General features: G+C 39.5%; 1 protein-coding gene across 1 annotated transcript in view; it reads left to right on the top strand.

Annotated features, from left to right (window-relative positions):
- The window catches only part of Fmn2 (formin 2), a 307,518-nt gene that overhangs the window by 48,677 nt on the left and 241,443 nt on the right, over positions 1-17,398 (top strand). Inside the window, exon 4 of the mRNA XM_005375457.1 lies at positions 14,143-14,290. Coding sequence (XP_005375514.1) covers positions 14,143-14,290 — 148 coding nt within the window. The remainder of the gene's footprint in view (positions 1-14,142; positions 14,291-17,398) is intronic.

The raw sequence follows: 17,398 nt of genomic DNA, 5'->3' as shown, positions 1-17,398 counted from the left end.
TTCCTTCCTTCCTATCTCCAACTTCACCTCCACCCCGCACTCCTACCCCAACCTCCTATCCCATCTCTTTCTTTGATCTAGACTCCCAGAAAGTCAGGAGGGGCGTGTCTATGTGATGGACAGCTTCCAAATACTTGACCCTTTGCTTCTGTTTCCAAATTGGTTCCTATGATTGTGTCGTGGAGCAGCTTCATGCCGGCCTCTTCTCTTCCTGGGCTTGTCCTACATTGCCGGGAAGCATCAGCGCAGTGGCCCTATAGCATGTGCCTACATCTGGGGTCAGCTGGAGTCTTCAGCACAGATAGGATCCCTAGAAACTAACGTCTTGCTAGACTATCAGTTTAGGAAATTCTACTTCCGGAACCTTTGCTGCTTGAGTAAGCAGAACTGGGTAGAGAGAAGCCTGCTGCTCTTCTGCAGTCCTCAGCCTTCTGACCTTTTATAGTGTCTGTTTGGCTTCTCACGGCTTCTCGCTCCCTTACTCATGGCTTTCAGGGGTTGGCAGAGAGAGCCACAAGATGGTGACAGTGAACCACCCTTGACTTTCCTGAGGCCCTGTCCATGCCATCTGCTTGCTTCTTATGCTTAGCAGGCGTTTTGTTCTGCACCGTTGATGCCTGCTCTCCGCCCTTCCTTGTTCTCAGCACCTTCTCCTCTTCCTCAGCAACAACCCAGCCCACCCTGACCTGGGAAAGTTGGTGAATTTTACTGAGACCTTTGTAGTTTTATATGCATTTCCCAATTTCATCTTAAGTCTATCTCTTCTTACAAAATTCCTGGAGCAATGACTTCGGTTTTTCTACCATTATTTCAACCCTTATTATCTAGTATCTTGTCCCATTAATGTACTTAAGCTATTTCCGAAAAGATATGTGTGTTCCCTGAGTTTGGAGAATTTCCTTTACTCCTGGTAAGATTTGGGGCAGTTAATCAAGGCTTGCTAAAAACTCTTCATTACTTGGATTTCTACAAAACACATTTTTTTGTCCTTCCTTTTTCCTGCTGTTGAAATGTGGTGGCTTCCCAATGGAAAATCCTCGATTTCTCCCTGCTCCAGTTCCTTTTGCCTTTCTGCACGCATAGGTGCATACTTATGCCCTTGTATGCAGATTCCTGCCTCCAGCCACTTTTCCAAGTTCCGTCTGTGCATCTCTGTCCACCTGATGACCGTCTCCAGCTTGGCGTTCCATAGGCTTCTTACATCCACAGTATCTGAAGCTAGATCCCTTTGAAAAACGTCATCAGATGGTCCCACTTCATTGGAGTGGCGTTGCTCTTCTGCTGTGTTCCGGGCTCTGACCTTTGCTGTCTGCCTCAATGACTCTATCACCTCTCACTTGGATCCTCAGCATTGTGGAGGATCTCCCTGTCAAGCCCTTAGGGCCACCACCTCTACTCTGCTGTAGGCTACTTGCCTGGATTCACTCCCTATTTTCTTACTCTCTGTGATATGTTTTGGACTGACCAGGTGAGATTTATTTCATTTTAATTCTCAAACTTCAAGAGCTCTCCATTCCTGCTTTTTTCTTTCTTTTCTTTGTAAAATATATTGTGTTGCTATGTTGCCCAGGTTGACTCTGAACTCCTGGAGAAATGCTTCTTCTGCCTCAGTCTCCCAAGTAGCTGGGATTACAGGCATGCACCACCATGCTTAGCTCTAATTAAACACATGTCCTGACTATGTTTGAGGCGCTCATACTCCTCGCTTCTCCTTTGTCCTTGCTTTTACTTTTCTGCTCCTCTTGATGGACAGGTGCACTGTTCCACTCACCCCCCGCCCCACCCCATAATTCTTTGTCCCTGATTTGCTGGTTTTCTCTCCTTTTCTGAAAGCTCTTCTTTCATGGTTTTGGTTTTTAATATAGTAGTTTTCAAAATTTTTTTTAACTTTAATTTTTACTTTTCTAATACTTCTAATACCTCTGTTCTTTGAGGAACTTTTTGCTCATAACCCTGCCCACAGGGACTCTTATTTTGACTTACAACATTGGCACCTTTCCTGAGGCACACATCATTCTTCTCCATCTTCAAATATGCTTATCACTTTTATAGTAGTCCATGGGCTGTTGACCAAAGGGCACTTGGATTTTGAGTTTAGGCGTATTTGGATTTGAATTCTATCTTATTCACCCTGCAGCTCTATGACTTTGTGTAAATTACTTAATTTCTTCTGTATAATAAGGAACGTAGAAGGGGTTTTCACTTATGAAGAGAGCATTATGGAGTATGGGGTCGACTCCACAGATGAGCTTGAGTTTGGGATTTGCTTTCTACTGACAGTGCAGCAGTGGTCAGCTCTCTCGTTTTACATGAGCCTTGGTTCCTATTGGTGACACGGACAGTTCACGATGTGTTCTAGGTCATTTCCAGAGACATTACTTGATTTTGTTTTTATATTCCTGCCAGCCTGAGAGAATTCATATACTGTATTATCTTACTTAGTATTATCTTACTTAGTCTCCCTTGATTATCAAAAAGCATTTCTTGAACTGGTTATATATTTTTCTTGTGGGCAGAGAAGCCAGGATTGCACAGTTAAGTTTCTAGAAGAAGGTGGAGCTAGGAGGAAATCCCACATGTTGCCTCCACTGAGTTTCATACACCTTTTATTAGATTTTGGTAAAGCTAACTGATAGAGAATTCAATAAATGGCATCTACAGCGCCTTCCCATTTAAGAATAATGCATAGTCCTGGTCTTAGGAGAGTGTATGTGCTATTCAGGTTGTCTCTGTCACAGACAGTGTGTGAGAGAGAACTCGTAGCTCTAACAGAGGAAGTGCTGGTGTAAGTACTACAAAGTACCATGGAACACAGGAGTGCAGCAGTTGATTCTGCCTGGGGAAGAAGGCCCCCACTCTCGAAAGATGGCATTTCAACCTGCACTGAAAAGTTGAGTAGGAGTGTGCAAGTTGGAAAAGGCAAATTGTTTTGAGAAAGAAAATTAACCTCTGCCTCGGAGGCCTGGAGCTCTGAAAGATCCAGACACACTCAGGAAATGGTGAACCATCCTGGTGGCAGAAACAAAGGGCAATTGTGAAGCACGAAAGGAGACAGCGATGAGCAGTTGGGCATCGCTGAGGACTTCTTTACGTGCTCCTCAACAGGGCAAGTTCTACCTCTGAATCATTACAGGCCTCAGAGACTTTAAGGACTAAGAAATGAACATGCTCCTCTTTGTTCTTTGATGAAGATGGCTTGTTGCATGGTGGAGGGGAAGCTACAAGGAAGCCATGCCTGTAAGAGATCAATGAAATCTTTAAATGAAGTCCGAGAGCAAGGGGTTGGGAATGAATGAGAAGGGGGTTCTAGGGCCATATCCGACATGGCAAGGTTTGATATTGGGGGCTTACTGGATTTCGGAGGTGTCATCCTATCAAAGATCAAGGCTTCTACTTTGGCAGATTGAATGGGTGTAGTATTTGAGAGGTAATTTTTGATGTTTCCTATTCTCAAAAGTTTTGATGAACACTTTTCAGTTTGTTAGTCCTTAGTTACTTCTCAGGAAAAAAGTCTATGTGTATACTGGTATATCTAAGTCAGTTAGAGGCTTTACTCTTTTAAGTGGGATTTTTATAAATGTGTATTGCTGAGGGATACACTGAAGTAGATCAAGAACGATTTGCTTAAATTCCAAGCCATTCTTGACGTAGAGAAATTTCTTTTAGGATACTTAAAAATGTATTGATTACCTGCTCAAAAGATATGGGTCTGGAGAGGGGTTTTGTTCTAACCCATCCCCGTTGCTCAAGCTGCATTTCAAAGGAAGTGTGAGGGAGGATGCTGAGTCAGGAAATTGGGTCTGGTAATGGTGTGGGAGGAGGAAGCAATAGCAGGTTTTAGTCTCTGAAATGGAGACAGTAAACAGACTTCATAAGAGGAACTTCTAAAAATTACTTCCCACCTCTGCATTAGAACAGACTAAAGCTGTCTGGCTGGAGATCCCGGTTGGCTCCGGGATGGTAGGGGAGATAAGATCTACTCTGTGGTGGGAGGGCCTCATGAAATCTAGAAAAGGTCCATTGGGACCTGTATCTAGCAAAGATAAAGTGAAATGTTTTGATGAGGAAGGAGTGGTATTTGAATGTCTACAGGTCAGTGAGATATTTTAGATTATTAGCTTAATACATGCAATCATCAGTTGAATAATACATAGGAAAGACAAGAAGAAAACTAAGTTTTAGAAACAAACAAAAAAAGATTTACATTGATGGTTGAACAATCTTTTAAAAGTCCTTAAGAAGAGTGGATAACAATAGAATTACAAATTTTTAAAGCTCATTTGCTTTTTTTTGTTGTTTGGTTTTTTTTTTTTTTTTTTTGGGTTTTCTCCGGTACCAGGAACTGAACTCACGACCTTGCGCTTGCCAGGCAGGTGCTTTGCCGCTGAGCTAAATCCCCAGCCCCTTGTTGTTTGGTTTTTTTTTTTGAGGTGGGGTCTCACTATGTAGCCCAGGCTGGCCTTCAACTCATAGCAATCCTCCTGTCTTAGCCTCCTGAATGCTGGGATTACAGGCAGGTACCACCACACCCAGCTATGTTTACTCTTAACTGTACTTTCTGAGACCTAAAAAAATGAAAGTTAAGAAAAAAAAATTTTTGTGTGATAAAAGGCATTTAACTGCTGATTTTACAAAATAATAGATCTACCTATCAGGATTCATTATTTATTTAAGTGAGAAGATTACTTTCTATGCAAAGAAAGTAATCTGTAAGAGTATATGGATGGCTTCAGTAAAACAATTCCTTAGTCATAATTATATTAGTTAAACATTTACCTTGAAATCTCTGCCATTGAGAAATAATAGCCTTGGTAATGGCTGTGTGCTGCTGTCCTGTAATTTATTTTCATTTTTTTCAGAAGTATTGTAATGGAAAAGATCTAAGCTTTTTGTCTGGATTATTTAAAGGTAAAACTAGTAATGCTCCTAATAACTTATTAATAACTGGGGCTGGTATTATTTATTGAACATATACTATAAAATCGAGGCACCATGATTTGCAAAAGTTATCTCATAATGTCCTCATGTTACAAAGGGAAAATTGAGTTTCAAGGAGATTAATGTATTTGTTTGAGATTAAAAGTAAGATACAGCATTTAAAATTAATTTTCTTTAACTCCAAAAGTATTCCCTAACTGCCATATGATCTTGCATTTCTCATTTGATTTTTTACTTCTTTCAGCTGGATAATTCTAAAAAGATACTTTAAATATTTAATTCAGTCAGGATGCCAATTTAAATTCAGCTTGGATGTTTAAAAAAACATTATTTTTTCGAGACTCCAAAGTATAAAGTCAACCTTCTAATACAGGGAAGCCTATATGCTTAATTAGATATAGGAAAACCAGGCTTTATTTTTCAGGATTTCTATGACCTTGGGTAAATCAGCTCACTTCCCTGGGGGTGCTCAGCACAGTGCTGATGTTATGGAATTTATTAAGACCGTAAGATTGGTTAGATGTTCTTCCTCACTACTGCCTGATTAGGGAAGAGACATTTAGACTTGAGTGGTTTTTTTTTCCTTCTTCTTTTTTCATCAAGGTTAAACAACAATTCAGTTGTCATGTTGAATGGAAATGAATTTCTAAATATAGATCATCTTTTTCCTCAAAAAAAAAAAAATCACATAACTCATTTCCCCTATACCCAAATTTGATCTACCTACTGAGAAGCTTTCCCATGGTGCTTCTCAGGCTCTGTTGTGAGGCCTTACTGACTCAATATAACCGTCCCATGTTTTGTGCCTGATTAATTGATAATGAACATTCCTCCTGGCCTCTCATACATCTTTCTTTTTTTGTCTTTTTGAGACAGTGTCTCCCTATGCAGTTCAGGCTGGCCTTGAGCTCACTTTGTAGCCCAGGCTGGTCTCGAACTCACTGATCCTCCTGCCTCAGCCTCCTGAGTGCTGGGATTATGGGTGTGCACCACAGCGCCTGGCTCAGGTGGTTTTTTTTTTTTCCTCATACATCTCTCATGCAAATCCGTGTTCTTACACAGTATCCGGGTGTTAGAACGACAGGCTGAATATTACTAACCTAAGAACTTCCATTCTGATGTAGCACCTCTTAAGACTTGAGCTAATTAATACTACAGTTGTATTCTTAATATATTTGCAATTTATCTTTTGTTTCTTAATTCTTAATCTCCTCCTGAAGACCCCCCACTTCCCAACCAAACATGAAGATCATTGGGCCTGCAAAGAGAGTTCATGTGATCTTTTCTTTCCAGTTGGTTTCTCAACTAGTTGGGTTAACAGCAGTCATCATTTGACCAACTACATCCTCTAGATAATAAAAGATAATCAAAGTGAGGCAAACTATTTCCAGCTTCTTGTCTTTAGGTGGTGTGGGAATAGCATCCATATTGTTTCATCTTCACCCAAAGATTTGAGGGTGTTGCTCACTGGTACAGCACATACGGTGTGTGCATTATTTCTCTACCCCCTAACTGTTTTATTTCCCTTAACTCTGAGATTTGATGAGATTTGCATTGTGTAGTTGACGGTAGAATGTTCTTGTGATACCAAAGAAGCAGATGAGCAATGAATGAATTTTAAGAAGTTGGCTGCTTGTCCACGTAACTAAATTATACAGACTGCCTTTTCCTGTGGTTTACTAAATTTACTGCTTGGAACTTCTCTTTGTACCTGTCTTCCACCTACTGTACTTAGATTGAAAGAGTTGCTTTAGCTTCATTAGAAATAAAAGATACTGTGTTTGGGTCTTCCAGATGACCTTTAGTAATTTGTTATTAGTCCTAGAAGATCACTATTACCCATTTTTTTTCTAGGTTCTACACTTACTTTTTTCTTTTGCTGTTATTTCTAGCCCATTTAGCTTCTCTATTGAGCAATAACAGCCCCGCTCTTAACACACCTGAGCGATCACTTTTCTCTCTTGTCATGGAGTTCAGAGTGGTATTCCTTACTCATCCAAGAGCTGGTGGTTATTGCTGTGTTCTGACTACATGAGAATTGGAAGTTTAGTAAAATAAATTAACAGAATCTTCAAAGTGAAACAGACTTTATACCAAACTTATAACCATATCAGAAAGCCTATGTATACTATCATTCAAATCTCAGAACATAGTATGGGGAGATCCTGTTTCATTTTGAATAGCTCTGATTACTCATTTATTGCTTTCCTCTGAGCTTTATAATTTTTTTTTAGCTTTCTTGAGGTATAAAGAATTGTATGCATATACACATACATTCTCTTTTAGCTTTTATCCCTCCCCATTTTTATTTATTTTTTAGTCATCAGTAAACAGGTTTATTAACAAAACAAGGAAATTCTGGGTCCAGATGGCTTCATTGTTGAATTGTACCAAATATTTAAAGAAGAAATAATACAAGTCATGTAGGCTCTTTCACAAAATAGAAGAGGAACAAAAGATGCCCAGCTTATATTTGAGACAAAATTCCCTGATACCAGAACCAGATGTCATCAGAGAGCAAGCAGATAGTATCCTTGATGAATATAAATAAAATACTCCTTAACAAAACATTTGCAGATTTAATACAGAAATGTATAAATGGAATGGAAACCTGGTTTCATATTTTAAAGTCCATTAAATTATATGTCACAACCAAGTGGGGTTAATTCCAGGAAAGTAAGGTAGGCTTTTTCTTTAAAATGAAGTGTTTGCAATTTTCTATATTAATACAATAAAGCAGAAAAAAGTACACTGTAATTCTCAGTAGAGGTAATCAGAAATAAATTTGATAAACTATATCAAATTCTATCATCCAATAATGATAGAAATTCTTAGGAAACAGAAGGAAACTTCATGTGATAGAGGGCAATTACAAAAATGCTACAGCAAATGTTATTATATGTATTTGTTTTTTAAAGTTTGGGAGTGAGAAAAGAGTGCTTCACTATCATTGCTCTGTCTTATATTTAACAGTTATTTCTATCCAGTCTTTTTTTTCTTAATGGTAGCAAAGTTTTATGAAAAGTAGAAAAAGAAACAGGCTCTGAAGCGCCACTGTGGGCCAAGGAAAAGTAGGAAAAGACATACCTCCATAGTGTGAGGGTGGGTCACCATACAGGATAGAGCCCGGTGATGACTACCCCGTCTTGAGGGTAAAGAAAGAAGAAACTGAAGGACTAAAATGGCCATATTTAATGACATGATTTTATAAATTTTTAGAATAAATTCACAGATAAAATGTCAAATGTACAGATTAATAGAAATAATGAAATTTCCATGATTACTAATTCAAAATCAATATTCAGAAATCAGTTACGTTTCCCTGTCAGCAAACATAAGCTTTTAAGTCTTTTACAAAGAATGCTTTTAAAGCAGCATTAAAAGCATCATAATCAAATATCTAAGAAGTCACTGAATAAAAATGTGGGTCTGCTTGCACAGGGCCTTGATTTTGATCCCCAGCACTTCAGAAAAAAAGTCCATGGCCTCTGCAGAAACTGATCAACTTTTATGAAAGAAATTAGAAATGACTGAAATATATGGACATATCACACTGGATTGGAAGATTTTCACTTGTCTTCAAACCGCTTTAATGGAATGTGACAAACTGAAACAAAAATTTACATTAGAGGATTCTACAATAAGCAAGATAATCTAAAAATGGTACTGTTCCAGATACCAAGACCTATTGCAATGCAGCAGCAAGTGAGAAAGTAAGCTTCCGAATACTTGTGCAGGGGTACAGTTAACAACAAAGGCGCTACTGTGTTAGAGCATTGAAATAAACAGAAGGGGCTTGCCCAACTGGGTTGTCATATAAAGCATATAACGATACGTGATCTCCCACTCACACAGCACTTCTTTTCAGGTGATCGTAGATTTAGATGTGAAAGACGAAATAACAAAGCGGCCAGAAGATAATGTAAGAGGGTACTCTGTTGCTTGTGTGATAGGCAAATCCATCTCACTTTGCAGAGGAAAAGAGTCATTATTGGGACTACTGTACAAGTAATCACCAAGACGCCACAAAGAACATCAAAGTTAGTTCTGGGGCCCTTTACATTTTCTGTTTTTGGTTAGTTGCATTTTAAAATAAAATGTATCCACTTTCTTTAATAAAATTTTTTGATATAAAGTTTTTCTAATGTCTTCTTACCACTTTAACAATTATAGTTGCAATTTTTTTTCATTTTTGACATTACTTATTTGTATCTCTACTGGCTATTTACACTGTCAAATGTGTTCCATTTTATTCGCTTTGCTAGAGGACTTCTTTGAAGACTATTTTACTAGTACTTTAGTCTGTACTTTACTAGTATTTTATCTAGTATTTTACAAGTGCTTTTTTCTGCTCCCTTCTTTGGACTACATAGTGGGGGATTTCCTTCCCCTCTAAACTCTTGTTTTGAGGTAGGTCCTGGGGATTAAACTCAGAGCACTCCCATGGGCTCACATCCTTACTCTGTTTTATTTTGAGACATGGTCTAAGTCACTGGGTTGCCCAGGCTGGGCTCAAACTTGCGATCTTCCTGTTTCAGCCTCTCAGATTTCTGGGATTACCAACATGCACCACCATGCCCCGATCCCCACCTCCCTAAATTCTTGAAATAGATATTTAACTTACTGGTTTTCAGCCTTCTTTTTTTAATATGTATGTTGAGACCTCAACATTTTCCGCTTAGCATAACTAGCTGCATCCCGAAAGTGATGGCATGAGGTATTTTCATTATTTTTTCAAAAATACTTTCTACTTTTGATTCTGTGTGTTGGCTTTTTTGAATAATAGGTGATTTAGAATTTTACTGTTCAATTTCCAAAAATGGAGACCTAAGAGCAGAATATATGTATTGAGGGAAAGAAAGCTTCTGTCCAAGAAAGGGACAGAAGGGGGCTGGGTGGGCTGCCTTTAGTGACTATCTTTAAAACACACAATTTTGCTTTATCTTTTGATACCTGCAAATTTTTGGCATGTACAGTTTTGCCTGCACTCTTCCTTTATACTAGATCATCTACCTCCAAAATTCTCCGTTATCTTTCAGTGTGCTCATTAGAAAGCTTATGCCGATAGGTTATATATAACCAGATACCTACATGCTCACAGCATTTATGCTTTCATAATTAAAAGCAAATATTGCACACATCTATTGCACTTTGAAATTCTTATATACTGTGTATATTATGTACTGCTTAATGTTCTGATAAGTTCTTTTCTGTAGCTTTTGTTGGTGGTGGCATATACCCTTTTTATTTTAATAATAGCTTTTTTCAGATATAATGAACATACCATACCATTCACCCATGTGAAGTATACAGGTCAATGATTTTTCCTCTATTTATGGAATGGTGCCACAAATACCACAGTCACATTTAGAATATTTTCATCATCCCAGCAGAGGCCGCTTCTCATTAATAGGCACTCCCATGTCCCTGCAAACTTCCAGGCTAGGCACGCATCGGTCCCCTTTCTACCTCGAGAGACATTGTGTTTGCCTGTTTCCAGACAAACTAGGCAATCTTAAGATTCTTTAACTTAAAAATTTCACTCCCAACTTACATACTGTTCTCTTAAGTCTTTTTCTATATGAAATCCACCAGACATTAATGCTGCTTGCAGTGTCAGTATTCATTTGCTGTCTCTTTTGTGTGTAGTACTGAGTATTAAACCCAGGGCCTCATTCATGGTAAGCAAGTGCTGTACTACTGAGTCACTAGTCAGTATTTACTGAATTAATTCATTCCATCTTGGTTCGTTCTTCCTGTATCTCCAGGCTCTGGAGATGGAGGCCTTTATGGTTTTCCCAGTGTTACGTTTCACCAGCTCAGCAGTGAGTTCCAAGGCAGCAGAGTACTGTGCTTTCTGTCCTGCTCAACCCTCAGCAAGTGGGGTTTTGCTCCGTGCTCTGATGTCCAAGATTAGGGTAACATTGGTGAAAGCAGGCCCTTGGCTACCAGGGCTGGTTTGCATCTGACTCTCGTAGCCTAAAGGTCCTGAGCAGTATAACAGGGGACAACCCAAGGCCCACAGTGAGGCTGGCAGTGAGGTAGCCTGAGACATGTCTGTCTGTCTCTGTAGTATATGGGTCGCTACTTGGTGCCTAGGCAGCTCTTAAGGTTCTGTCCTTGATCAGTGGCATGGGCATAGCTGTGCTGGCGAAATGGAGGGTGCAGACAGCCACCAAGGCTGGGGATAAAGTGAGTCTCATCTTCGTTTCATAGCCTGGGAGACCTCTGCAGTCAGGGTGGTGGGGGAGTGTGCCCAGGTCCACTCCAAGACTGGTAGTGATGTAGGGCAAACCTTGAGTCTGTTCTCCCAAGGTGAAGGTTTTCACCTGATGCTGGACAGATCTAGAGGTTCCATCTGTGAGCTCTGGCCTATGTATCTATCTGGGCCTTTGGTTTCCGCCTGGTGCTAAATCTCACACAGTAGGCCCAATAATGAGCTCCGTGGTGAAGTTCTGTGCCGGCAACTCATGGAAGCTTGGTCTCCAGTCTGCTGCCTGAGTTTGGGGACAGGTTGGCGGAGACAGTCCTTGTGTTAGTCAGCTGGTTGTCATAGTAACCAACTACTTGAAAGTACCAGCTTAGAAGAGGAAAGGTTTATTGTGGCTCATGGTTGTAGAGGTTTCAGTCCATGGTTGGGTGGTTCCATTGCTGTGGGCCTGCGATGAAACAGAACATCATGGCAAAAGGGCATGGAAGAGTAAAGCTGCTTAGCTTGTGGCAGCCAGGAAGCAGGGAGAAAGGAAAAAAATTGGAGAGGAAAAGGTGTATCCCTAAGGTTATGGCCCCATGATCCACTCGCTTCAGCTAACCCCTACCTGTGTCCGTCACTGCCCAATTAGTGCCATCAAATTCAGATCTCATTAGTGGATTAATCCATTTAAGGAACTTAGGGTCCTCCATAACTAATTGCCTTCCAGAAGCTTATCAGCTTACCTTTGGGGAATATTTTAGATTCAAACCATATAGTCACTTAGCTGCCTAACTAATGCAGTTTCAGTTGGGGCGATCCTTGAGTCTTGGCCCAGGTGAAGGGGTCGTGGAGCTCCACCAAGTGCTGTGTTTCAGTGTAGAAGGCCTGCTACTGGGTTTCAAGTCTAAGGCCTGAACTTACCTCCTTCTGTGTACCCCAAGCAAGAGGCATCTGTCTCTGCTTTGGAGCTGGGGAGTGGTCAGGCAGGCAACTCTTTATGTCCTTTCACTGCATCTTTTCTCGTTACATCAAAGTCAGGCAATGTAGTCCCTAATCTGGCCTTGTGAGCTCTTGGGATGGCTGTAGTTTGGTATATGGTTACCTGTTCAGAATGACGTGTCTGGGGAATAGACTGACTGGATTACTTAGTTGCCTTTTTGCTCTGCCGTTGAGATATAATTTTAAAGGTTTCTGATTACTTCACCATATATGCATACTGTTTTATTCATATTTTTATTTTTTTTGCAATTCTGTTCTTTTTGAATGTAAGTAACACTGGAATAAATATATTCTAATGTATGAATAGTTTTGCTTATCACTGTTTTATTTTCCCCTTAGGAAATGCTTCTGTAAGAATTGTCTCAAAAAGAATTAGTTGTTTTACATTCTTTTGATGCTAACTTCCTCTCAAGAAAATCTGCTCTCTCCTTAGTAGTGATATTAGTGCTTCTTTGAACACAACCAAGAAAACATTTTATGTTATCTTTAAACATTTCAGTGACTCCAGCTCATCCTGAGATTGGTCTTTTTGATATTTTTATTATTTATTCATATTTATCATTTTAATATCCTCTTCTAGCTTTAGAATTCTTTCAAAGGGAGCTGGAGATGCTTTGGGTGTTTGCATTTATGCATTCTATCCAAAACTGCTTATAATAACTGGTGTTATTATACAGTTGAGTGTGAAGATTGTAGCAGAAATACAAAAGTGTGAGGATGATGTAGTTATTTAAAAAATCTATGTTATGTTATCAAAAGCATGTGAATCATGATTACAGCTACACAAAACATTTGAAGATCAGAAAATAATGTATACTGCAGACACTGTTGCTCTGATTCTGATTAGTTATTGCTATTCTTCTAATCTCTACCACCTCAAAACAATTCCATAGAGTTGTCCTAATCCTTAAAATAATTAAATGATAAATGTAAACCAAGGTATTGTGAGTTCAATTCAGCCTACAATCAGTAAATCTATTTTCTATTCAGTCTTTCATCTTATAAACGAGTCAAATAAATTACAATCAATAAATAGACTTTATATAATTCCCCTGATAGTCATAATGTCTTTATTCACATATAGGCCAAAGATTAGTAAGAACAGATACAATAAAAGAAATAAAAATAAGCTGTCAGACAAAAAGTTAAAGAAAAAAAGAGGAAAAACATATACTCTGGAACCCCAAAACATGTGACAGGTAGGCCACATACTTACTTCAAGTTTTCTGATAGTCAACATATGAAGGGCAACTCTGGTCACCACAATTCATGTTGTCCTTAAGATTAACACACACACACACACACACACACACACACACGCGTGCACGCGCACATGCATGCGCACACACACACACACCATCTGTTTGAATTCTTCAGGCAGAGGTGTGAAATTCTAACACCAGCGTTGACTGTATCTTTGTAGCCCTCCCACAGATTATGTAAGATGGTGGGCATTTTTAGCGGTCTTCTTCAGTGGACTGCACCAATTCAGAGGTCACAGCCAAGCACAGTTTGGTGAAAGCTGTTCTGTTGGAAGTCAATAGGAGAAGAGGTAGAGCCCTCTACTGGCCTGAGATAGGTCTTACTTAATTCAATCAAAACTTCAATTTTAAAGTGTCCATGAAGAGCTCAAAGAACGTGTACCCTGAGTATTTTTATACTTTTCCCCTTCATGCAGACTTTTGCTCTGTGGTGGGAGATTGTACTTCCTGGTGTGTCTGGGATACGGCGGCCATATTTTTCCACTTAAATCTGGGTCTGCTGGGCTCATGGACACTGGAACAAGGGTGGTGCTGATAGCATCTGATAAAGCAAGTTATGCAACTGAGATTTATTCCCACATAGATGGACACGCCCTCTCTACTCTCTGATGGGCCAGCACAGGTGGGGATGGCCACAACTCCTGTCAGACAGTAATTAGATTCCGCATAGAAGTGATTTTGCAATTTATCAGTCTTGTTTCCTTATAACTGAATTAACCATATATGTATATTTTTAATTTTCACATTTAGCAAGATCAGCTTTACACCTGGGCTGCGGTTAGTCAACCCACGCACACCCTGGATTACGCAGAAGGCCAGTTTCCCAGGCGAGTCCCATCTGTGTGGCCGCCATCGAGACCTCCTGATGAAGAATGCAGGCCTAAGGATGCGGAGACAGGTAGGACCTGGGCAGCAAGGGCTCTAAGGGTGTGTGACATGACATGTGCGTGCAGTACTTACTGGATGTCTTCTGAAGTTGAAGAATTTTATCCCTCATTCTCGAGGTTGTGGAGTTACAATGGTAGGGAACAGGGCAGCGTTCTCCAGTAGTTGCTGTGTACACTGAAGCTTGAAGGTTCTTCCCTGAACACATCTAGCTGGAGCCATGACTGAAAGCCGAAGCTCCACTTCCTATCTGAGCCAAGATGCCCCTAGAGAGCCTTTTCTGCCCTTGCTTCTTCATTCTGTTTTTCACCTTGGTTCTGGGGATCGAACTCAGGACCTTACACTTGCCAGGCAGGTGCTTATGCCACTGAGCTATATCCCTGGCCCCACGCCTCTTCACTCTGAATGCCCTCACTTAACTGCTTTCTTTGGCTTTTCTTAATCATTGTCTTTACCAGCAGAGATAACTGGGATAGCAGGATAAAACTTTTATTAACTCTAGGGCTTAAATAACTTAAAAAAAATCTACAATTCAGATGTCATTTTTTTCTTTAAAATTTTTGTTTTTTCTCTTGGTTCTTTTTATTGTCTTAAAGTATGTTTTGCTATTGGATGGGAAGATTACATGAGATGAGCATCAGCTTTATCATCAGTAGCACGAAGATCTGATCTAGGGACTCAGATCATCAGCCTGATTCTAGGGAAACATTTCGCACTGTCATACAGAATTGAGGATCACTTTGGTGTAACAATGCTTTATGGAATTCGTTTGCTTTTAATCCATTTTGACACCATAAAGTCTTAATTTTCTCTTGGTGCTCTGATCAAGAAGTAACACTCCTGATAAATGAGTGAAGAGTAGATAGAAGGGCATCACTGTTGTTCACAGATCTCATGCCAGCAGATTTTGTGAATGGCAGCATGGGTACGGAGTTCTCTGACACTCTGCCATACCTTCATTGGCTTACTGAAAGAAAGATAGTCATTGGAAACTTAATTTGGGCTTGTAGTAAAAAAGAATAACATAAGAGCAAGGAGACTGGGCTCTGCCACTTTATGACTTTAGGAAATTTCCTAAATAATGTACTCTATTTAGTTATCTATAGAATAGTCACACAAATAATATTATGGGGCTATTTTGAGGATTTCATGGGTTCATGAAACTTATTAATGTGTAATGCAGTGCCTTGCTTAGTATATTTGCTGCTGTTGCTATAATGATTTTGTCATTACCTTTCTTATAAATTCCCTTATAAATTCCTGGGCATACTGGCACATGCCTGTAATTCCAGCACTCAGGAGACTGAGGAGGAGGATGGTTTCGAGTTTGAGGTGAGCCTGGGCTACAAAGTGAGCTCAAGGCCAGCATGAACTGCATAGGGAGACCCTGTCTCAAAAAGAGAAAAAAAAAATTAAAACAAAAAAGTTCCCTTTAAAACCAAGAGTGACTCATCACGTCAAAGGTTTGCTGAGCCCAACCCAGCTTTCATCGCAGTCTGGGCCGGGAGTGTATTTTTTCCTGTCTGTTTTCCACCAGGGCACTGTGGAGGCCTAACCTCAGCCCTGTGTGTCCCTTTTTAAACATCTGTTGCTTTTGAAACACTGCTTAGTATGTACTAGGTGAGCTCTACTTCCTGAAATGAACAGAAAATGAGAACCAGGATAAGAACATTTGTTCCATGTAGGACTCTGTTTATTAAAACACACACAGAGAGCAGTTAATCAAGTGCTCAGAGATAGTTCCTTGAAGATCTTCAGAGATGAGGGAGTTCCAACCTAGTACCTGAAAATAAAGCAAATGAGTAAAAATGTTTTTAGTCTTAAAAGAAAAAGTGTACAACTAAATGTATCAATCCCTTTATATGTACACTATTTATGTTAAAATTTATTAAGCCATTCATAGGTGTAGATATAGTAGAATTAACCAATTTCATTAGGAGCCCTTTTAACAGTTGTTCATATCCTGTGAACAATTTTGCATCACTGATTATGATAATATTGTGGTGTTTTTTTCTTCCCTACAGTATCTTTCTAAACTTTTCTAACTGAAATATAATAACACATGCTAAAATTTAGGGCCCTTTATAAAGTTATGAAACATGTTATTGGTCATCTATACTGGAAGAACACTTAATAAAGAATTGATTGAAAACAGTCATCTGAATTTTAGTTGGAAGATGATAATTGGATTTGAGACTTTTTTTCTTCATTATTTGATGTAGCTTACAAAATGCCAGAGTAAGTAATTTTTAATACAATAACTTGTCTTTTTTTTAAAATATGCATTCTTGAAGAGGATGATGGAGGTAAGTGGAAATTCAACTCAGTGCATTATTTTTCTCCAGCTAATCTGTATTCATCCCAGCAGCCATAAAGCATTCGTCCATCCAAAGTGATCAAAGGGTGTTCTCTGCACTTTTATTGCTGTGACCTCATCGCATGCATGTGGAGAGATCTTTCTGTGTCAGTCTCATTGCCAAGGAGCCATGCCATCCTCTCCCTTCTAGTCAGCTCCAAGAGTGAGAACGTCAGTATGGCAGGGAAAACCTTCTCAGAGAATGTAATGTTGTCTTTTATCAACTGCGAACTTTGACAATGTGATTATTAATAGTTTACTTAACTGATGACTACACATTATTGGATAGTGACATAATGATCCAGTGGCTAAGTGCAGCATGTTGTCCCTTTCTGTTGTAAAGAAGATCTCAATGACTTTTTTCTTATTGAAGAGGAAAGACTGTCAGGTTCATCTTAGAAAACTGAGAACACTTTTTTTTGCCCCCTTTCTCTTTCATTTTACATAAAACATTAGTTGCTAATTCAATCTGGTAATTCAGATTTGTGGTAATTATGTCCAGGTAATTCAGATTTGTGGTACTTGCCTCTTTGGCCTTTCTTGTGTATCTCACTTTAGTTTTTCCGTTCTATAGAAGAGTTTTTTCCTCTACCTTCATGCACTGATGAAAGTGTTGACCTTTTTATATGGACTTGCAATGCTGAGGCCAAAGTGAAATCTCAGGCCATTTTCTCACCAGTGAGTTGTGGAAGGACTGCAGATTTCTGCGCATCCTTTGCTTCCCTCCTGGCTCCCAGAGCAGTTCACACTGTTTCCGCAGATGGG

The sequence above is a fragment of the Chinchilla lanigera genome, unplaced genomic scaffold (genome assembly GCF_000276665.1).
Source record: "Chinchilla lanigera isolate Chin_1 unplaced genomic scaffold, ChiLan1.0 scaffold00005, whole genome shotgun sequence".
Lineage (NCBI taxonomy): Eukaryota > Metazoa > Chordata > Mammalia > Rodentia > Chinchillidae > Chinchilla > Chinchilla lanigera.
This window is presented reverse-complemented; position numbering and strand designations above follow the sequence as displayed.